Source organism: Pelophylax lessonae (genome assembly GCF_965119305.1).
Source record: "Pelophylax lessonae genome assembly, chromosome: 7".
Taxonomy (NCBI): domain Eukaryota; kingdom Metazoa; phylum Chordata; class Amphibia; order Anura; family Ranidae; genus Pelophylax; species Pelophylax lessonae.
In genome coordinates, this window is record NC_138774.1 from 232307132 (window position 1) to 232331206 (window position 24075).

Below are 24075 nucleotides of genomic sequence, written 5' to 3' on the forward strand. Positions count from 1 at the left end.
TCTGGGAGCTGGGTGTGGCTTAAGTTAGTTGCATGCTGATGTGCAGTGAATAAAGAAGCAACCTGTAAGAAGCCTGTCTGTGTTAATACACTACATTTTGGCGACGAGGATGGCTAGCTTTCTGGATTTACCGGCTATCGGACCGTTTGATGTGTCTGGAGACCACACTAGTCTCTCACAGCGCTGGGACAAGTGGAAGAAGGGATTTCAGCTCTATGTTATAGCCACAGGAGTGACTGCACCTGCTCAGTAGAGAGCCATGCTGCTGCATCTAGCTGGACCTCAAGTTCAGGACATTTTTGAAACCCTGGGAGCAACAGGGGAAGATTCAGACTATGAGACAGCCATGAATAGACTGAGTGAGTACTTTGAGCCAAAGAAAAATATTCCCTATGAAAGATATAAGTTTAGACAGGCTGTGCAAGAACTGGGAGAAACCACAGACAGTTATGTGACTAGGCTGAAATATCTGGCAAAGTCTTGTGATTTTGGGACTGTAACTGAGGAGATAATCAGAGATCAGGTCATAGAGAAATGCACATCTGTGCACCTCAGGAGGAGATTATTGAGAGAACCTAGTCTCACACTTACTAGTCTGCAGGAGATTGCAAGAGCCATTGAACTGTCTGAGCTCCAGGCTCTGCATATTGAAACCAAGAACACTGCATCTGTCAATACAGTCTCCAAACCTACCTATAATAATAGGAATATCTGGAGTAGGAAAGAGAGTTTTCCAAAGAGGACTTTACATATCACCTGCAATAAATGTGGCAGGGCGGGACACACAAGTCAGGACTGCACTGTGGTACAGAATAAAATGTGCTATGCTTGTGGAAAGACAGGTCATTTTGCAGCTGTGTGTAGAAGTACAACCAGAGATAACAAAACCAAAGGACAATCTGCACAAGTAAATGTTATAGCTGAGGATAAAGAGAGTGCTCCTGACTGTGAATTTATATTCTCCCTGTGTTCTCTGCAAGCTGGGACATTAACCATTAAGATTGGAAATACAGATGTGTCAGTGCTGATTGACTCTGGAGCTACATGCAATGTTATGGACTTGGCTTCTTGGCACAGTCTTAATGGCAGAGAAAATCACCTTAAATTGTGTAACACCACTAAACAGATTTATACTTATGGCTCCAGTACACCACTGCAACTTAAAGGCAAATTTTATACCTCTGTTCAAACACATGAGACTGGTCCTCCATTGCAGACCGAATTCTATGTTGTAGATGGCACAGGGTCGCCTCTGCTTGGTCGTCAAACCGCAATGGCACTAGGGGTGTTACAGATTGGCCGTGATGTAGGCAGCGCAAGAATGAATATGGTGTCTCCTGCTATTTCTGCATTGAAAGAGGAATTTAAAGATTGCTTCTCTGGGTTTGGAAAATTAAAGGATTTTCAGTTGGAGCTTCACATTGATCCACATGTAAAGCCTATTGCACAGCCAGTACGCAGACTTCCTTATAGCCTGAGATCACCTGTTGAGCACAAACTGGCAGAGCTGCTAGACCTTGACATTATTGAACCTGTGGAAGGGCCCACTCCGTGGGTATCGCCGTTAGTTGTTGTACCAAAGGGCACAGATATTCGGATTTGTGTGGACATGAGATGTGCTAACCAAGCTGTGTAGAGAGAGAGACATCCAATTCCCACTATTGAAGATGTTCTGCATGCAATGAATGGGGCAAGTGTCTTCAGTAAACTGGATTTGAAATGGGGTTATCATCAGATTGAATTGACCCCAGCATCTAGAGTCATCACTACATTTGCAAGCCATAAAGGTCTTTTTAGATACAAGAGGTTGATGTTTGGCGTATTGTCCGTACCGGAGGCCTATCAACTTGTGATTCAGCAAGTGCTACATGGTTGTGAAGGCACGCATAACATTTCTGATGATATAATTGTGTGGGGCACAAACACACAGGAGCACGACGAACGTCTCCGTGCAGTGCTAAATCGCTTGAAGGAGAAAGGGTTAACATTAAATGAGAAGAAATGCACATTTCAAATGAATAAAATGACTTTTATGGGCCATGTGCTGTCTGACAGGGGCATTGGTCCGGAGGACTGTAAAATTAAAGCTGTGTCTGATGCCAGAAATCCTGAAAACCCTGCAGAAGTACGCAGTTTTCTTGGGCTAGTGAATTACTGTGCCAAGTTTATTCCAGATATGGCGACTGTCAGTGAACCTTTGAGAGTGTTGACTCGCAAAGCAGTCCCGTGGAAGTGGGGCTTTTTGGAACAAGGTGCATTTGATGAACTTAAGAGACGGCTGACTTGTGCCACAACTTTGGCTTATTTCAATCCTACTGCACACACTCAAGTTATTGTCGATGCTAGCCCTGTGGGGTTAGGCGCCATCTTGGTTCAGAGACAATGCACAGGCGATTACAGGCCTATTCAGTATGCAAGCAGATCCCTCACTGATGTAGAGAGACGTTATTCTCAGACCGAGAAAGAAGCTTTGGCTGTTGTTTGGGGATGTGAAAGGTTTCACACCTATCTCTACGGCCTTGATTTTGAAATCATCACAGACCACAAGCCTCTGGAAGTGATATATTCGCCACGCTCAAAACCATCCGCCAGAATTGAGAGATGGGTTCTCAGATTGTTACCATATCGCTTTACAGTGCGGTACAGACCTGGACCGACTAATGCGGCAGATGCACTTTCCAGATTGCCTCAGTCTTCTGCACCTGTTCATAACCTGGCAGAAGAGTACATTCGTTTTGTGGCTACTAACGCCATGCCTCAGGCATTGACACCGCGGGAGGTTGAAGAATTGTCATCCGTGGATCCGGAAATTGCTCGGTTGAGAAAATGTGTAAGACAAGGGGTTTGGGTGGATTGTGACCCAAGCTATCACAGAATCAAACAAGAGCTGAGTATTGCAGGACAACTAGTTCTACGTGGCAATCGTATTGTGATGCCTAAAGATTTACGGAAACGTACATTACATTTAGCCCATGAGGGCCATCAAGGCATTGTACGCACCAAACAAAGATTACGTGAGAAAGTCTGGTGGCCAGGAATTGACAAGGATGTGGAACGTTTGGTTTCTTCATGTCGAGCATGTCAGTTGGTGGGCAGCAAACCTAAACCAGAACCAGTAACTCTCACTGTTCTACCTGAGGGACCATGGGAAGATTTAGCCATTGATCTGTGCGACATTCCATCTGGACACCATCTTTTAGTTGTTGTGGACTATTATTCAAGGTGGCAAGAGGTGGTAGTTCTCACTAAAGCTACATCATCAACTGTAATTGAGGGGTTGGAGAGCATTTTTGCATCTCATGGGTTGCCTAAACGGATTGTGAGTGATAATGGTGCCCAATTTACTTCTCAGGAATTTCAGGATTATCTGAAATCAAATGCTATTGAACATCATCGTACAACTCCATACTGGCCACAGGCTAACGGGGAAGTGGAACGCCAGAATCGAACCTTGCTGAAAGCTTTGCGGATTGCTCATTTAGAGAGAAGAGACTGGAAAAAGGAACTGTGGCGTTTTCTTTTGGCTTATCGCACAACTCCGCATACTGTCACTGGTGTTAGTCCTGCGGAACTTCTTTGTGGTCGCAAATTCAGGACAAAATTGCCAGACATTGGGGGTCCTCCTACAAGTCAGAAACCTTTTCGGCATATTGATGAGGAAAGGAAGATCCGGGCTGAACAGTATGCAAACCACCGCCGCCATTGTCAACCTAGTGGCCTTCAACAGGGTGATAAGGTGTTGCTTCAAAGTGATCGGTTTAACAAACTGGCTCCGTCCTTTGAACCTGAGCCTTATGTTGTAAAGGAGAAAAGAGGTACTCAAGTGGTTTTAGAGGATTTAGATGGACACACAAAAGTGCGTAATTCCTCATTTGTGAAGAAATTTATTGAGTCAGAAGGTCAAGTATCGGAAGATGGCGAACAGGCAAAGAGTAGTGATGATACTGCCAGTGATCCAGACTTCAATCCACAACCATCCACATCGGAATGGCCAAGAGAAAAACGAGCAACAAATCCACCGGCCTACCTTAAGGACTATGTGTATAGTCAGGAGTTTATAGGTTAAATTTTTAGTTGTTCATCCATGCATTTTGTTAATCTTATTAATACGTTGTGCATGTTATGTTTTATTCAAAGAGAGGAGGGAATGTAGTATGGTAAGCAACGGGTTAAGTTGCTGTCTGCAAAATTTTACAATTATGTATATGTCTGGGAGCTGGGTGTGGCTTAAGTTAGTTGCATGCTGATGTGCAGTGAATAAAGAAGCAACCTGTAAGAAGCCTGTCTGTGTTAACACTACAGTTACTATGGACCACTGCACCATATTCTGTGTGCCTTAGCTTTAGTAAATCTCCTCCTTTTATTGTTGCTTTGCTACCTCCATTTTCCCTCCATTGTGCATTTTGAAGGGAATATATATCTTTTTCAGTGTAGCGTGCATTTTTATTTATTGCTTTTTTTTTTTTTTTTTTTTTTACTAAATGCTTAATTAGAACCTCCACAGAGATGTATATTTTATGTATGGTCACTTCTCTGGCTATTTTCTGTTCTCCCAGGAGCATGTCACCTTCTGGATAGGAATAGCCCGCAAGATCTCCATTTCGATTGGACTATTGGTGGTCCTCTACTTCTCGGTGACTCACCGTGATGTACAGCGACAGAGTCTAGAGGTGCTCCAGGGGCTGCAGGAAACAAAAGCTGAACTGCAGACTATTCTACGGGAGGCAGGTATATATTCTCTGTGTCATTTACTCCATTTTTTATATTTCAATAGCGCTACTTGAATTGTCAAGTAAAGCCTTCCTTGAATTAGGATTTCTGGAAAAATATATGATGGTGCACTAGGGTGACTTTTATAATGAATGGCAAACCACTAATGCTCGGTACACGTGCAGTAACGTGAACCTTACAGCAGTACAATGGTGTAAGCAAGCCATAAGGGTTCGATCCTGTGTCAGGTTTTTATTGCTATCCACCAGCCCTTAGCAGATATTCCAGTTTGTTACTTAAATGGGTAGATAATGAGACCTACAAATCCTACAAAGGAAGACAAAGCAAAAACATGCTAATTCTGTTGGTATGGTTAAGAACCACTGTTAGGGGTGTGTTTATTTTTATTTTTTTCTATAGAGGGGTGCCCGGGTTTGGTTGTTGTATAAGTAGCAGTGTACCTACATCCCTAGTGTAATATGTCTAGTGGGAAGTGTCCTAGACACCAGCCTCCCAGCAGGTATCTAGGAAGGGGGACAAGGAGGAGGGGATTAAAGAAAATGGATTTTTGTAAGAACTTACCGTAAAATCCTTTTCTCTTAAGCTCATTGACAGACGTAGTCTTCTTGATTCTCAAGAGCTGGGTTATGTTGTCTCCGCAGGAGTAGGACTAGGCAGAATGACAAAACGTTCTGGCTCCACCCTAGGGGCAGTCCCTGAGGGTATATCCTCCCTCTCTCTGCTACAGGGAATCAGTTCTGTTTAAAGCAGTACAGAGAATTTAACCCAACCCAACTCAATGATAGAGGGGCGGGTACTACGTCTGTCAATGAGCTTAAGAGAAAAGGATTTTACGGTAAGTTCTTACAAAAATCCATTTTTCTCTATCGCTCATTGACAGACGTAGTCTTCTTGATTCTCAAGAGCTGGGACATCCAGAAGCAGTGCCACAAATGAGGGGTGGGATTGACAAAATCAAATCCAATCTAGAAGGCCCAACCGGTGCCAAACTAGAAGTTTTAAAGGCTCATTATAAACAAAGAATGAGGCTAAAGAAAAAATTTTCCAACGGAAAAAAACCCTCGAGGTAGACCACTGGTCTCTTCAAATTGCGGCCTGCAAAACCTTGCGGCCAAATGAGGCATCAGACGATGCCATTACATCAACTTTATAATGTTTAGAGAAGGTATGCACCGACGACCAGGTAGCCGCCTTGCACACCTGGACCACTGACGCCTGATGGCGAAAGGCCCATGACGCACTAAGTGCCCGAGTGGAGTGCGCCTTAACAGGGAACGGGGGCTCCCGACCCTTAATAGAATAAGCCTGCACTACCGTCTGTCTGATCCATCTGGAAATGGTCGCGGCAGATGCAGGCAACCCCTTTTTGGGTCCATCTGGGATCACAAAAAGTGAATCCGTCTTGCGAAACGAGTCTGTCGTTTTCAAGTATACCCTGATCGCCCGGACCACATCCAAGGAATGCAAAGCAAATTCCCGAGGATGACTGGGCTTAGGACACAGGGAAGGTAATACAATTTCTTCATTCAGATGAAATTCTGAAACCACTTTTGGTAGGAAGGATGGATTCGGACGAAGAACCACCTTATCTCTATGAACCACCAGATATGGTGAACGACAAGATAATGCGGCCAGTTCTGACACCCTGCGTGCAGAAGTAATAGCCACCAAGAAGGCCACCTTCTGGGACAAAGTGGGTAGAGGAATCTCCCTAATATCTTCAAAGGGAGGTTTCTGAAGAACCGACAACACTAAATTAAGATCCCAGGGGGGTAGCGGCGCGTGCACTGGCGGAGCCAGATGTCGCACCCCCTGGATGAAATTCCGCACCAAGGAATGAGTAGCCAAAGGCTTCTGAAAGAAGATGGCTAATGCTGAGACCTGACCCTTGATAGTACTCAAGGCCAGTTTCTGCTCAACCCCTTGTTGCAGAAAAGCCAATATTCGACTAATCGAATAAGACCGAGGACGGAACCCCAAAGGTTCACACCATGCAATGTAGGACTTCCATGTGCGATGATAAATCTTTCTGGAAGTCGCTTTCCTTGCTTCAACTAGAGTAGGAATAACTGAAGCTGACAAACCTTTGTCCTTCAGCACCTGGGTCTCAATAGCCAGGCCGTTAAAGCCAGCGATCGTAAAGCAGGATGGAAGATCGGTCCCTGAGACAGTAGATCCTCCCTGAGAGGAAGTCTCCATGGGACGTCTGCCACCAGTCTGACCATGTCGGCGTACCAAGCTCGACGAGGCCAGTCCGGAGCTACCAGGATTACTGGGATTCCTTCCTCCTCTATCCTGCGTAGAAGTCTTGGCAGTAACGCGAGAGGAGGGAAGGCATATATTAGCTGGTATTGCCCCCACGGGGCGATCAGTGCGTCTGCGGTTTCTGCTAGAGGATCGCGGGAGCGAGCCACGAATCTCTGAACTTTCCTGTTGAATCGTGATGCCAACAGATCCACATCCGGGGTGCCCCACCGTAGGCACAACTGGTGGAAAACGTCTGGATGGAGGGACCATTCCCCCTGATCCAGGGTCTGACGGCTGAGATAATCTGCCTGCCAATTCTCCCCGGAATGAACACCGCAGAGATTGCTGGAACAAATCGTTCCGCCCAGCGAAGAATGCAAGCCACTTCTTTGGCCGCTCGGACACTCTTGGTGCCCCCCTGATGATTGACATAAGCCACGGCCGTGGCATTGTCCGACTGGATCCGAACCGGGCTGCCCTGAAGCTGCTCGGTCCAGTGAATCAGACAAAGTCTGATCGCTCTCAGTTCCAATACATTTATCGGTAACCTGGATTCTTCCGGGGACCAAAGTCCCTGGACAGATAACTGACCAAGAATTCCTCCCCATCCGGATAGACTGGCATCCGTGGTCACTATCGTCCAATATATTGGCAGAAATGACTTTCCCTGGCTGAGCATTGGAGACCGAAGCCACCAAACCAGAGACTCTCTGGTCTGTTTGCTCAATCGTATCTGATTGTCCAGGGATTCCGGATTCCGATTCCATCTGAGAAGAATCTCTTGCTGAAGAATTCGGGTATGGGACTGGGCAAATGGGACTGCTTCGAATGAAGCCACCATCAACCCCAGAACCCTCATGCAAGTCCGAAGGGAAGACCAGCTGTTGGACAGTAACAACTGGACTGCTGATTGAATCTTTCGGAGTTTCCCTACCGGAAGGAAAACTCTTGTCCTGACTGTGTCTAGAATTAGACCCAGATATTCGAGCCTCTGGGTGGGAACCAGAAATGACTTTTGCTGGTTCACCAGCCACCCGAATTCCTGTAAAGAAATCATAGTAATTTCTATGTTTTGTAGCAAGGTCTGAGGAGATTCTGCATGAAGCAGAAGATCGTCTAGGTAACCTAGAATCGATATACCTCTTTGGCGCAGAAGTGCCAACATTGGGGCCAACACCTTTGTGAAGACCCGCGGAGCCGTGGCGAGACCGAAAGGTAACGCCACAAACTGATAGTGGTTCTCCTCTACGGAAAAGCGTAGAAAACGCTGATGTCCTGCGAAAATGGGAATGTGAAGGTAGGCGTCCTTGATGTCTATGGACGCTAGGACATCCCCTGGATGCAGGAAGGCTGCTACCGTGCGAATGGACTCCATTCTGAATCTTCTTATGTTGACGAAAGAATTGAGTGCTCTTAAGTCCAGAATTGGACGCACTTTGCCCTCTTTCCTGGGTATTGTAAACAGGTTTGAATAAAACCCTTGAAACCGTTCGGTCCAAGGAACGTGGACTACCACTCCTTGTTGTAGTAGATCTGTGACTGCTTTCCGCAGATCTTCTAGACGATCCGGAGATAGTCGGATATTGGAAGGGAAGAATCGCGCCGGTGGGAGAGATCGAAACTCGATCTTGTACCCTGACTTTATGACTTCGCAAACCCATTTGTCCGGGATTCTGGAAAGCCATGGATCCGGGAACCGGCGAAGACGTCCCCCCACCCCAGTTATGGGTGGGGGCGCACCTTCAGGCTTTGGATGGTTTATCTTCAGGTCTGGAGGGGGCGGGCTTTTGCTTGCCCGACCAACGACCCCTGACGCCTCCTGCAGGAGCTTTGGAGGACTTAGTTTTTTCACCCGCTGGACAAAAAAACCTCTTGTGAGCAGAAAAAGAAGGCCCTCGTCTTTGACGAGTTCCTCTACCTTTAAAATTTTGCGGTAAAAAGGTGCTTTTTCCACCGGTGAGATCCTTAATGATCTCATCTAAGTTGGCTCCAAATAGACGCTCTCCTGAAAAGGGGATATTAGCCAATGCTTTTTTGGAACCTTGGTCGGCTAACCAACCTTTTAGCCACAGTGTACGCCTGAGAACCACTGCTGAGACTGATGCTCGCGCCATTAATGGAGTGGCGTCTAACGCCGCATCACATACAAACTGTAACCCCTGTATCATTTGTTCCAACAAATCTGATACCGCCTGAGGGACTTCTTCTAAGTCCCGGCGTAACCACTTGGTCCATTCAGTTACAGCCTGCGAAACCAGACCAATAGCAATTATTGGCCTGAAAGCTGATCCAATCAAGGAAAACATGGTGCGAGACATAGCTTCTATCTTGCGATCCACTGGATCTTTAAAAGACGGAGCGTCTTCTAAAGGAATAACCGTGGCTTTATTCAATCTAGCAATAGGTGAATCCACCACAGGTGGTTCTGTCCATTTCTTAATAAGGGTTTCCTCAAACGGATAACGCCTGTCAATGCGTTTAGAAATATTAAAAGTGCGTTTTGGCAGACGCCATTCTTCATCGATTGGATTGCCAAAACATTTGGGCAATGGAAAAACCTTTGCCACTTTGATGCGCTTTTTAGTCCCAAAAGGGATCTCAGTTTCAGCTATTTCTGATGGAATACCCTGTAACCTTAAAGTCTCTTGAACAGATACAATGAGTGCGTTTACCAACGCTTCCTCTCGGGCTATGGCGGATGCCGAAACATCCTCCTCACTGTCTGAAGAGACAGGACCCGAGACACCAATACCAGATGAAGTACCTGCAACTGCAGAAATAGGCTCAGAGTCTGAATCCGAGGTTTCAGATAATAAGGGGTTAGGCGGGGGTCGCTTTCTTGCGCCCTGTCCCTGACAAGCCACTTCCACCCGGGACACAAAAGTTTCCATAATAGCTGACAAAGATTCAATTGTCAATGGGGTGCTGGAGGATCCCGCAGACCCCTCGAGGGGATCCGGAGGAGATACATGAGTGGCAGGGTCCATGTTAATACAGGACACCTTTGCCAGCAAAAACAAAAAAACTTTTTTTTTTTTTTTTTTTGTGTGTCTCCCCCTAGCGCAATAGCGCCCCTCAGAGTACCTGCTTCTCGATCCCAGAGAGAGAGAGAGGGACCCCCAAGGCTCACCAACCGATGCAGTGCAGTTTCCAACAAACTGCAGCCAGCGTCTGTCTTACACAGACTGGAAGGAGCTGTTTGCTTTTTCCCGGGCAGAAGGCGTGGCTCCGCCCCCTGTGTACGCCTTCTGGCGTTCCCAGCCCTCCACGAGGAAGCTGGGCTCACAAAACATGGCCGCCCCCATAGAGGAGACATAAGACTCCAAAAACATGGCGGCCGGCGTGACCTGAGGACATACATGCATTCGGTCTACGGCAAAATGGCGGCGGACCGCCGATATCGTCTTCCCAGCACATCCACCTGTACTCTGCTAGAGGTGACATATGGATCTACAGAGATACACTGCACATAAGGTAGGATTATACCTCCTATGTCTGCTGTAATGTTACAGTCTGCTGGGTAGAGTGTTAGCTCTTGAACCAAGTCCACTTCCCACAAACACCTGCTGTATTACAAGGGGGACTTGTAAGTATCAGATATATACTGACCATATATGGAGGGGCCCATAATATATACTGCCTCATAATGAGGAAAAAAGGGAACGTTTACTCACCATACCGAACCGACAGGCACCCTCTCTTCACAATACCCTCTCCACCGGGGTGGGGGTTTGTGGACGCCTCGACTCTCTGGTACCTGGCGTCCAAGCGAGCTTTTAACTCGCAAAGTCAGTCCCTTTACTGGGACTCCATCGCGGCCGACTCAGCGCACTGGTCTGCACGCGCTTTTAGGCAGAAACCGGGATGACCACTGGATCTCAACATCCAGCCCGTCGCCCGGCCCCGCATACTTACTTGAATATGTCGCGGCCGACCAAGCGCAATGCCATGGTCTGCGCGCGCTCGTAGGCCGGCTGGGGTGACCACAAGTGTCGCCCAGTCCGGCATTTTTGCTTGAAGATCTCACAGGAAAAAACACTGGAGAAAAACTACCTTAAAAAATGTCTTTTTCTTAAAGAAAAAAAAAGTCTTGCCAGGACCAAAAGATCCCAGCAAGGAACTTAGGTCCTTACTCCTGACTAGACAGAAAAAAACTGATTCCCTGTAGCAGAGAGAGGGAGGATATACCCTCAGGGACTGCCCCTAGGGTGGAGCCAGAACGTTTTGTCTTTCTGCCTAGTCCTACTCCTGCGGAGACAACATAACCCAGCTCTTGAGAATCAAGAAGACTACGTCTGTCAATGAGCGATAGAGAAATGGGACTTTACTGGTACAGTACGCAGTCACGATAGTGAAAGGATATTAAAATTTAAATAACTTTATTACATATCAAGGTTAAAATTGGTCAAAAAAGACAGAAGAAACATACAATAAATACAAAATTAATGTATATTACAATGAGCTGGATAAGAGCCATAATACATTAGGTGAGCATATACTTGATGGCGATCCAAGTAGAAGGATTTCCAAAAAGACTAGAGGTATATCTACCTCAACCTCAACCTGTTTCGTGGCGAACCTCTTCGTCAGGAGGATTTTAGTATATAAATATAATGCTTATTCTGAAGATGACAAAAAACATTTTATCAGTATATCTATCTCGATACATTGGAAATTAGTGTACAGATAAACAGTCAGAAGAAATTATTCACAAGGTTATGGGAGGATTGCTTTTACCGTATCTGACAGGCTCAAAAGGGTCACCAATCACGGCACGCAACCATCAAACCCTCTCGCCGGCGAACATGGGTGACACTGAATTTAAGGTTTGAAATTAATTCATATTGCAATTTTGGAATAGATAATACTGGTGAGGGAGGGAAAGCAAGAGTGCAGAACCCAATCACACCTTGTTACCAGAAGGGATGGAGGCAATGTTTCAAATATGTAGAAACATGGGTAATCCCAGAACCGTAGAATCCGTGAAGATAGAAGTAGGAATGAGAGGAAGGGGACCACCACCTAGGGGAAGTAGGGGAAGACTGGGGGACATAGACTAGGATCCAAGGTATCAAGGATGACCCGATGTGTGTGGTAACCGTGTTGGGTATAGTAATGAAGATGGAGATAGAGGTATAGATAAGATGTAGACCTTACCAAACAAGGGTATAGATAATTGCTGATAAATGGGGGCTGATCCGAGGGACCCCCGCCGGGATGTGTCACAGCCAAAGTAACTCAGCAGATCAGGGCCAGTTATTTGAGACTAGCATCTGGGTTGTAGGCTTTTAATCCAAAATAGGACTGCTATGTTGTAGACCACCAGCAGGTGGAGCCAGAAAATAGCTAGCTAAAATAATAAATAAGATGCAGAGATAGAAAGTAATGAGATTTTGCCAGATAATTAGAGCCGAATGGAGATGGGCAGATGTGTAGTACTTACCGGCCGCTGATACTGGGACAGGAAAACCGGGCGGGGAGGATCAGGAAACCAAACAGCGTTTGCCGCCATTGCCGGCAGCGAACACTGTTATATGGTAAACTGATGCGGTAAAGTTCTACGCCCTAGAAGTGATTCCGCCTAATCCGAGAGGTGGAAATTGGGATAGAGACCTGTTGCAGCGCGAAACCCTTTGGATAGAAAAATTAGACGCAGTTATCACTCCTGGCATATAGCTATAAGCCTTTTCTTTGATTCCAAATGGATTATGCCAGTTATTCCTAGTCACCTTATACTGGCTTAATCACCCAGTCCTTTGATCATAATTGGCACCTTAAATGAGCTTTAGGCTGGGCTCACATCGGTCACCCTCTTGGCAATGCAACTCTTCTTAATCGGCGGACATGTGACCTCTTTGTTTTGGCAACGTCTGACTGCGTACTGTACCAGTAAAGTCCCATTCTTTAATCCCCTCCTCCTTGTCCCCCTTCCTAGATACCTGCTGGGAGGCTGGTGTCTAGGACACTTCCCACTAGACATTTTATTTTTTTCTGTCTATTTCCATTGAGAGAAGTCCTTGAAGGAAAAAGTGCTGGGAGATCACCCCAATAAAAAACCTGATAAATTTTACTTGTATAACGCCTGACTTTCACACCTACTATATTTCCAGTAATTTCCAGTGAATGGTACTGTTAATGCTCCAGCATACAAAGACATTTTAGATAATTTGTTCTTTTGACAGTTCTTTTGGCGAAGGTTCGTTTATGTTCCAGCACAGTGCCAGCTCCATAAAAACCTAGTTGGATGGGCTTACTGTGGAGGCAGTAGAGTGGCCTGCACCGAGCTTTGGCCTCAATGTCAATTGCAGGCCAAATCTTCACATCCAGTATCAGTACCTGACTTACTAAAGGCTCTTTTGGCTGAAAAGGCAGACCTTTTCATAGAGGAGGGTATGCATCCATATAAAAGCCAACTATTTTAGGAAAAATATGTCCAATAAGCTTAAATGGAAGTCATGGCCAAGTATTCACTAAATTTACCATCAAGCCCAGATCTAGGGGTTAACCCTACTGAGCACCTTTAGGATAAACTGGGCCATCAATTGCAAGCCAGATCTTCACATCCAAAATCAGCACCTGACCTCCCGATTGCTATTTTGGCTAAAAAAGCACAAGATTCAGAGGAGGAGGAGGTGCATCCATAATAATGCCTTCTGTTGGAAAGAGATGTCCAAGTTTTTATATAGATGTGATGGCCAAATATCCTTAAACTTTGACCATTACAGAGAATGTCAATGGTGTGAAAGTTGGGTGCATGAGGATTATAACAACAGCAGGCCCATGGAGCATCACACCTAAAGGTAAGATTTAACTTCAGGTCTGCTTTACATGTACCCCTCCCTGGCAAAATGGACAACCGAAGCAGAGCCAGCTGCACTACAGTACATGGTACACATACTCTTCTTTACTTGAGGTTTGTAAAGAGATTATGGGTTAATTCTGAGACTTTTCTCTGCTATTATGTCTGAACTATTTCATCATAGAAATGACTTGTTGTGCATTCTGTATCCTCTGCAGAAAAGTTGCTGAACAAACCAGAGTATCTTTCGGACAAGATTCAGTTGAAAAAAGATCTGTTTGGGGATTCTGGGATTCCAGATCCTTCATTTATCAATGAGCTCCCTGTAAAGGACAGTGTAATGGATTCATTATACAGTGTACAGCTTGGTGAGTTTTGGCTTAATACTGTTGTACCTTTCTTTCATAATTGGAAACCCTGTTCTTATCTCCTATTTTTTGTTTTGACACCAGGGGAGAGAGATTTACTAAAACTGGCGCACTCAATCTGCTGCAGCTTTCCATGGTAGCCAATCGGCTCCTAACATCAGGTTGTTCATTTAAGCTTTGTGAAGGGGTAGGGTAAGTTGGTGCTGCCAAATGATGTAAGTAAATCAATGGGAGAAATGTGTACCCTATAAACACCAAATAAATGCAGGCAATTCAATACAATTAGTAGACGAATGGAGTTGTTGATAAACACAGAATAAATAAGGATAATAGCACTAGATTAATAGATAAAAAATTCATACAGTGATAAAATCACTTTTGATAAAAATACATATGAGTGGTGTGGTGCAAAATTAAGGTGACTGGTGACAGTTATAAGAGCATAAAACTAAAATACAGTTGAACGTGGCAGTGGTGGTGCTAGGTGACTAATAGAAATTTTTTGTCCCAAGTGAAAAATAGACAAATATAAATAAATATGGATAATTTGATACCACGCGAATAAAATACTTAATTAAAATAGAGGTGTGTAAGATAATGCTCAAATAGTGATATAAAATCCAAAAAAGCCAAATGTCTATAAACCAGTGGTATAAAATATAAAAACCAAATATCAATAGACCAGTGACATATAGTGATTCGAAAAGTTAATATGTGTATATAATTAAATCCATATATGTGATCCAGTAAAAAAGTCCATATAAATGAATTTAGTGTCCAAAAAAAGTCCATAGGTGAAATAATTATAATAAACCACTGAGATAAAAGCAGTCCTTCTTAGAAAAGTGTATCCCAGAGGTGGCTTCAGAACGTGGGTGCTGGGTGAGGAAAATTAGTGCTCCCCTCTCAATAGTGCCCGCACTCACCAGAGAGCGGCACCCCTACAGGGGTAACCAGCGTTGAAACCTTAGGGTGGATCCCTCAGCCAAACCTGGTTACAGCCCAGACTATTAATCTAGTGCTATTATCCTTATTTATTTGGTGTTTATCAACAACTCCATTCGTCTACTAATTGTATTGAATTGCCTGCATTTATTTGGTGTTTATAGGGTACACATTTCTCCCATTGATTTACTTACATCATTTGGCAGCGCCAACTTACCCTACCCCTTCACAATATCTAAATATAGCTCCAACTATATTTTTAGGGTAGGCTGCAGCCAAACTTTTTTCAGTTCTATCCATTTGCGCAGAATTTCTTGTATATCATTTTAAGCTTTGATTAAAAAAAAAAAAAAAAAAAAAAAAAGACCTAGAAGCTGATTGGTTTTCTATGCAGAGCTGCACCAAATTTTGTACTCTCCAGTGTTAGTAAATCAACCCCTTAGGCCCTTTTCACACGGGCTGGAAAACTGACAGGCGGACCTGATTGAACGCTCCATGCACCCCTATGGGGCAGTAAATGTTAGCGATAACATGTCCGCTGACGCTCGCTGCTATCCACTCCGTTCCGGTCTGTGAAATCCAGATGGATGGTAACCCTATTTTCATCCGTCTGCAGGATTGGATGAAAACTGACAGGTGGTTAGTTTTTCATCCTATCTCCCCATAGAGGAGAGCGGCGTGTTCTGAAAGGTCTGTCATTTCACAGTGAGCAGAAACGAACCTGTTATCCCCCTGCTCAGTGGGTATCAGCGGCTTGATCTACAGCTGAGCAAAGTGGAGTCTGCCAGGTGGAAAGAGCGTGTGAAAGGACCCGAAGCATCTACATGCAATCTTTTACTAATGTACCCTGCTGGAGCAAATTGGATCATACTTTGCTGGGGTTTTTTGCCTTCCTCTGGATCAACTGTGGGTATAGGATTTTTTATATGGGATAGTATGGTTGTGTTTTCTTTACTGTTTGTTTTTAATTGAGCCAGATGGACTTGTCGGTTTTTTTTTTTCCAACCTGACTATGCAACTAGGTAATGACATGATACCCACATTGTAGATGTAGAAGTCCAGTTGAAGTCTTTCTTTCCTTCCTGGAAGTCTTTCTTTCCTTCCTGGCAGTAATCGGTAGAGTCCCCAAAGGACTTCTATGGAAGACCAACCACTAACTGGTCGAGCTACTAGCCAAGTAAAAGGTCATATTCATGGACAGCTAGATAGATGTGAGCCAGGTCTACGTGACCTTTTTTACTACTTTGTAATTTTAATGGTTATGGAATTTTATTTTATTTACTTCTTTTGTTGCTTTGTTTTTATCTTTGTAAGGTGACCGTGGGTGTTCTGAAGGGCATCTATAAAAAAAAAATGTATTTTTATTATGTACCCCATAGGCCTATATCGACAGGGTTTGTGTACATGGCATCAGTTTGACATTTACTGTAGATACTTCTGAAAGCATTCAAAATTCGTTGACTGGTGAATTTGGTCTGCAAATTTCATTCTTTTGACCTGCTTCAAGCAGGTTTTGCATTAGTGTAGTCCTGTATGGTAATACAAAACTCATATGATGCTAACAGAAGCCCATGGATGCAGACCCCAAATCTCAGAGGGCTCCTGTGTAGCTGCAAACTCTGCACAAATAATAATTTGGCCCGGTCTTTCATGGGGTGTTTGTGCATAGTTGAGTACACATCCCTTATCACAGTCATCCAGGATGTTTCTGAGCAGGTCTGTTGGAGTGCACAGTAATATTTAGACTACCTGCACAACTGCTGTAAAATACATAAAGATATGTATGTGAGCATAGAGATATGTTAGTACAATATCTTTCTGACATTCTGAGATCTGCTGTACACTAAAAAGAGAACGCATGACCATGTCGCACCTTACCTTTCCCCCAAATTGGGATTGATTTAGATTGGACTTAAACAAAGTTAATAGACCAAGCCGGAAAACTACAACTCCGAAAACTTTTTTTTATTTTTTTTTTTGCCTTAAATCCTTTTTATTAAACAAACTTTTTTATTTTCCATAATTATACTACCATACAATAAATACTACAGATACATGCTCCCCCCAAAATAAATTCCAAAAAACAGACATCAAAATACAATTTTAAGTACCTTATCTAATATTTACAGGTCCTAGTAATAATCTAACAAATGTTGTATCGTAGGTAATACCGCATAGTAGGTTGGTCTGACAAAAAAAGTTCTTTATGAACCGAACGATTTTATTAGGCAGTGAAAAGTGTTTAGATAGAGGGGGGGCAGTGGATGTAGTTTATCTGGAATTTGCAAAACCTTTCAATGCAGTTCCCTGACAAAAGTTGAGGTCTATGAAAGAAATGGTTTGTAAATGGATAGGAAAATTGCTATAGGAATGCATCCGGAGGGGTATTGATAAACGGCTCATTTTCTAAATGGTAGTTAGTGGAGTGCCCCAGAGTTCTGTCATGTGGCCAACTCCGTTTTATGAATGATATAGCAATAGGAGTCAATGTCTTGATCTGACCTAGCTACAGGGCAATAACCTCAAAGCCTCACACAACAGATTGGGGCCCTTCCTTCCCTCAGCTTCTTTCCTAGTGGATTGGGGATCTTCCTGCTCTCGGCAACTTGCACAGTGTTACTGGGGCTCTTCCTTCCTCCCATTGGGGCCCATCCCTCCTTCAGCTCGTTTTTGTCTTTAGTTGTGGAAGCTCATCTGTTACCTGTACTGTATTGTACTGCTGGGAATGTGACCCAACAATAAAACATGTCTTCTCTGTATTAGTAGTCCTCCACACTTTATCTGCCTCCTTTCGGTGTATTGCAGTGTGCACCTTGCTGCCATTTGTCACCTCAATGAACAATGAGGTTCTCAGGGGGTTCTTTTGTGCTTTAGCAAATATCCTCCAGCACCCAACCAGAAGACCACTTGCCTGATGAGAACAAGCTCAGGGCAGTCTACGCCATGCTCCCATCTTCCAATGGTTTTCACAATTTGGCTCTCCTGCTCTCTGCTCCTCACAAGCAGCAATGAGCTCTGAATATGTCCTACTCTTTCCAGAGATCAGAGAGACCCAATGATCCTCCTTGTAACAGGACAGCCTGATTGATTCCTGGTTGTTACAGTGTTCTAGCAAGGCATTGTTTAATTTTGTGAGTACAGAAATGGACCTGTGAATGTCAAAAGTGTAAAGCGCTAAAACACACTACGCTAATTGTTCTCTGTACAGAGACGCAGCGGGTGACCAGCACACCGAAGAGAAGAGCTCGCTCTCCATCTCGCAGTGGAGGACGAAGGAGAAGCAGCAGACCCGCAGAACCAGTGGTCTACAACATTGAAGTTCCCCAACTAACAGTAAGTGAGGATTTAGATGTGAAACCATGACCACTTTCTTCTACATTCTGGGTACCAGTCCAGAGGAGGAGACACTGGTCTGCAGAGATGCTCAGAATCCAACTCAAGCTTTCCGTGATAGGATGAGTGGTCCCAACAAATTGTCATTGGGTTTCCCCATCATTAGCATTGCCCTTGGAGATGACAGACCAGGAAAAGGATCTCTGAAAGAGACCTGTGCTGGTAGAAATGTGCCCTCTGGTATTAATAATCTGGTTCTGATAATGCTAGTTGCCTGGCTGCCATTGTCATCCCATTGCTGACCTGGAGCGAGAGTGCAGATTGGGCATTTTGACTTTACTTGCTGCTTGCTTGTTTCACGTCAGCATAGGGTACTTTTTCAGTTTACTGTGTGTATTTTTAGGAGTCCAGTAGTGGCTATTTTGGACACATCTGATTTCCTGACTCTACACCTCAATGCAGTATCATAGATCTTGCTGTTGCATTTTGAGTATTGAAGAAGCCAACGATGAGAATGGAACGCTGTGGTGTTGGGAACTCTGGAATGAAATCCATGTACTAAAGGAAACCTGTTCTGAAAAACATGGACTGCCATTGCTTTGAATTATCTGAACATTCTAGTTGCCAGGCTGTCATACTGATGGCAGTTAGATCAGAAAAACAACAAGGAATTCCCAATCTTCAACTTTCTCCAGGTTCAAGATCCTGTGTACTTGTTACAGATCAGTGACTTGGATAGTATTAAAACCAAGGAAATCATTCTCAGGACCTCATTTTGTAAGCGCTCAGCAATGGCAACTGCCATATTGTTCTCAGGACAGGTTTCTATTTTAAAGTCTGTTTTACCAAGGGAAAAGGGAAGATGACTATGGCTGCTCCTGCTCTGAAAATACTAGTTCCTGGTAATAAAAATGTTACTCCCTGTGCTACCTGTGAAATGACTATCTAAAAGTGTAAAGTAAATATTTGTAATCCAGTACTAAATAGAATATTAGTGCTGCTGCTAGCATCCATGTGTGTTCCCACACAAAATGTAGGTGAAGGAGCAATATATTTGATGCTGCACTGCTAAATAGTGTTCCAGTGTGCTCCGATGAATAAATACATAACTAGTCGATAATGTGTCCACTCAGAACTGTGATCTTAAATCCAAAAAAATCACGCGCTTAATAACGTATACAAATGCCATCAAGGATGTAAAGTCAGTTTAGTTCAAACAATAATTATGATGATTGATAAGTTCTGTGAGTCAGAAAACACACACGATGTGCTATCCTTTCGCTCTCCGAACTCTCACCTCCAGGTTGATGTCATTTAGCCTGTATATGATTATCCGCCTAGGTTGAGATGGTGGTCATCTCCCCTTCCTCCTTTCAGCCTCCAGGGGGCTGTCCTTTGGGGCCTTCTAATAGTGCCAATACAGGGGAGTATTGTGCCTTTTAGGCTACATGTACACGGGACGTTTGAAAAAGTCCTTTGAACGCTGGAACTTGACAGCTACAGAACGACGTTTAAAAACGCCCGTTGTGTCGCGTTTGCATGCCGCGTTTGGAGGCGTTTAGCGATCAGAGGCGTTTTTTGCAAAACACATCAGGAGATCCTCCCAAACACCCACAATGCAACAGAAATATGTTTTTCAGCCATTTTCATTTGAATGAATATATACATATATGTATTATGTATGTGTGTGTGTATATGTATACATACATACACACAGTCACCCTGGCATGGCAGAGTCAGGTCACCCTAAACACCGGTCACCCTGGCATGGCAGAGTGGGGTCATGCAGTTGCCATGCCAAGGTGACCCAACTATGCAGATTTTGTGTGTGTGTGTGTGTGTGTGTGTGTGTATATATGTGTGTGTGTGTATATATATATATATACACAGGGAGTGCAGAATTATTAGGCAAATTAGTATTTTTGAGGATTAATTTTATTATTGAACAACAACCATGTTCTCAATGAACCCAAAGAACTCATTAATATCAAAGCTGACTATTTTTGGAAGTAGTTTTTAGTTTGAGCTATTTTAGGGGGATATCTGTGTGTGCAGGTGACTATTACTGTGCATAATTATTAGGCAACTTAACAAAAATCAAAGATACAGTATACCCATTTCAATTATTTATTTTTACCAGTGAAACCAATATAACATCTCAACATTCACAAATATACATTTCTGACATTCAAAAACAAAACAAACAAATCAGTGACCAATATAGCCACCTTTCTTTGCAAGGACACTCAAAAGCCTGCCATCCATGGATTCTGTCAGTGTTTTGATCTGTTCACCATCAACATTGCGTGCAGCAGCAACCACAGCCTCCCAGACACTGTTCAGAGAGGTGTACTGTTTTCCCTCCTTGTAAATCTCACATTTGATGATGGACCACAGGTTCTCAATGGGGTTCAGGATCAGGTGAACAAGGAGGCCATGTCATTAGCTTTTCTTCTTTTATACCCTTTCTTGCCAGCCACGCTGTGGAGTGCTTGGACGCGTGTGATGGAGCATTGTCCTGCATGAAAATCATGTTTTTCTTGAAGGATGCAGACTTCTTCCTGTACCACTGCTTGAAGAAGGTGTCTTCCAGAAACTGGCAGTAGCTGCATGACCCCACTCTCCCATGCCAGGGTGACCGTGTGTGTGTGTAATATATATATATATATATATATATATGTATATATATATATATATATATATATATATATATATATATATATATATATATATATATATATATATATATATATATATATATAATGTGTGTATACATATATAAAAGGCCTCCTGAAAACGCAAGCGCTAAACGCGGGTGAACGCGTTCCGTTGCGTTTTTGCATTTGAAACCCCGGGAAACACGCGTTCGAACGCAAATAATTGCTTTCCAAAAACGTCACTGAACTCAACTGCATGTAAATGACTGTAAATGATCCTGTGTACATGGACAGATAAGATAACATAGAGGCAGTGGTGTATTTAGGTTTGCTGCTGCCCTAGGCCTGACTAAACTTGTGCAGCCCCTAATTTAAATATGACCCATCTCTTCCTGTAAAGGCCACACCCCTTCCTGTTTATGACCCGCCCTGTCATCTGTAAACCACAGACCACAACCAGTCTATTAGTGCCCATCAGTCCAGCCTCATCAGTTCCCATAAGTTCAGCCTCACTAGTGCAGCATATCAGTGCGGCCTCATCAGTGGCTATCGGTACAGCCCGATCAGTGGCCACCAGTGCATCCTATAAGTGCATCATATCAGTGGCCATCAGTGCAGCCTCATCAGTGGCCATCAGTGAAGCCCATCAGTACCAGCAGGTAGCAGTGGGACCACTTTATGGGGGTGCCAGACTGATTTACCCCAAAGGACTGGCACTATACTAAAAGTGTAGCGCAAGCCGGTGGGGGGCCTTTTCGTGCGAAAGCCAGGAGGATGCTGTTTTTCTTTTTTTTTTTTTTTTCCATGTGGGGTGCAGCTTTTTTTGCTGCCCCCCTGCAAAGTGCTGCCCTAGGCCTGGGCCTTGTTGGCCTAGGCCAAGATACAGCACTGCATAGAGGTGGGTTCAGGGGCTTCTGAAAAAAACGCCCAAATGCTCCTAAACGGCCGTTTACAAGTTGCAGTGTACATGAGCCCTTAAGATTGCATTTAATTCATGCTGCCCAATTGCTTCGAGAGATTTCCACATGTAGCTCTTCGGATAGCTTCTGGAGTCCCAGGCTAAAGCCTACAAGGGTGGCACTTAGTGTGTGTGAAGTGTTCAGGCATCTATTTTGAGAAATTGGGTGTTTTATTGTTTGAACTACACAGACTTTACACCAATAATGCGTTTGATTTCTGATGGCATATGTATATGTTGTTAATCACGTGATCTTTATTTTTTTTTATTCAAGTTTACCCTTCTCTGTGCTAACACAATGTCTACTAGTTTATTTATTCATTTGTGCACATTGGAACACTATTTAGCAGTGCAGCATCTAATACATTGCCCCTTCAACAGTTTGCCTTGCTCCCATGACAGTTTAAAGCTGAATTTCGGGTATGAATTTTATTTCTAGCAGATATCGCACCTGGGGAAGCAGAAAATTACTCTAGTAGGCATCGCTACTACAGTGATCAATGCTGTCTTGTGCCAAGCCTCCCCACCTCATCCAGTCAGAGCCCTTTGACTAAATTGAGAGAAATACCAGGCTTTCTGTGATTAGTACCTGTGTTGAGCGAGTGCCCCTCCTGTGAATACTCTGCAGCAGGGCATAGGGACCCAAAGTCCATGGCGATCACTGAAGTAGCACCTGCTACATCGATCCTCTACTTGTGCAGCAGTCCCACAGCTATAGAATACAAATGGCTACATTGATCAAGGGTGTGCTTGCATAACTGCAATAAAATCCATACCTGGCTTTAACAAGTTCACGGTTTTCAGAGTTGCTACCATAAAACAGGTATTCCAATGAATTCTGCCCTCACTTGTTGCATGCTAGTTCCAGGTGTCAAGTACTCAAAGCACCAAAGCCAGACCATTTGCATTTTCATCAGTCAGCATTGAAAGCAGCTGTATTTCTCTCTGTGCAGTTTTTAATAATAGAAAAAAAATCTAGATCAGGATCAATCCATTTTTCATGCATTTTTCCTTTTGAAATAAGAGAAGCTGTGTGTGATGCTGGATCCTAAAAATGCTCCTATGTGTCTCTTCATTTCAGACTCCGCGATACAATCTCCGCAGTAGCATGTTAATGAACAAGTCCTTGTCTGCTTTATAATTGTACCAGAAAATTGCCTGGCATACTGGCAAGATCATTGATTTACACATTTTATATATTTTTAATTGTGGTGTGAAATAAATGTATTTTTGTAACTTTATATCTTGGTAACACTATTTTTTTATATTAAAGTGATGAGCTGAACTGCTCTGGGTTTGCTTCAGGCAGGGTTCAGCAAACGTTAAACAAGTTTGGATGGCATACTCGTAATGAAATCAATGAGGGCTGAATCTGTCACGGTGTTTTTTTTTTTTTTTTTTTCTTTGCACTGATATTTACAAAGGGGGGGGGAGGGTTTTAATTTTCCAGCAAATGACATCTCCCTCTTGGCTTTTGTTTTAAAGAAGAAAATGAACACTGGCACCAATGGTATCTATAGAACATAGTGGACCCCTAAAGTGGGGTACACACTATAAGAAAATCGGGCGAACAATTGTCCAATTTTCTTCGTTTCACAGAAAATCTAGACCGATGAACTAAAATTCGGATTCGGCTGTTGTTCACACTATACAAAAATCGTATAAAAATTCCTTGGCTGAAAATGTTTGCTTATAGTGTGTACTAACCTTAAGGGTATGTTTATGTATTGTGGGGGACTTTTGGAGTCCGCAATAAAGTTTTTTTTTTTAATTTTTTTTTTTTTTTTAATGCTTTGTAAATGTCATCCTACGGCAAGAATAAAAAAAAATAGCATAAAGTCCAAAAACCAACCCCACCAAAATGCACACCAGACCCTTCACGTGTTTTTTTTAAGGTTTGTGAAGTCCCCAGGAAATCCATACCTGATCCTTAATCCTTAATCCAAGCATGCAGCCTGAAAAGGGGGTAAAAAAGACGTGCACTTTTTCCTCCTGCTGAATCATACCTGGCCTCAACATGGTGGGGGTGCGACCCTG

At 43.6% G+C, this 24075-nt stretch overlaps 1 protein-coding gene across 1 annotated transcript in view; it reads left to right on the top strand.

Moving 5' to 3' along the window:
- The window catches only part of LOC309560708 (uncharacterized protein), a gene marked incomplete at its 3' end in the record, with an annotated part of 48125 nt that extends 24946 nt beyond the window's left edge, over positions 1 to 23179 (top strand). Inside the window, exons 6-9 of the mRNA XM_082264334.1 lie at positions 4557 to 4728; positions 13996 to 14145; positions 18299 to 18423; positions 23120 to 23179. Of these exons, the coding sequence (XP_082120460.1) occupies positions 4557 to 4728; positions 13996 to 14145; positions 18299 to 18423; positions 23120 to 23179 (507 nt within the window). The remainder of the gene's footprint in view (positions 1 to 4556; positions 4729 to 13995; positions 14146 to 18298; positions 18424 to 23119) is intronic.
- Positions 23180 to 24075: the final 896 nt, after the last annotated feature.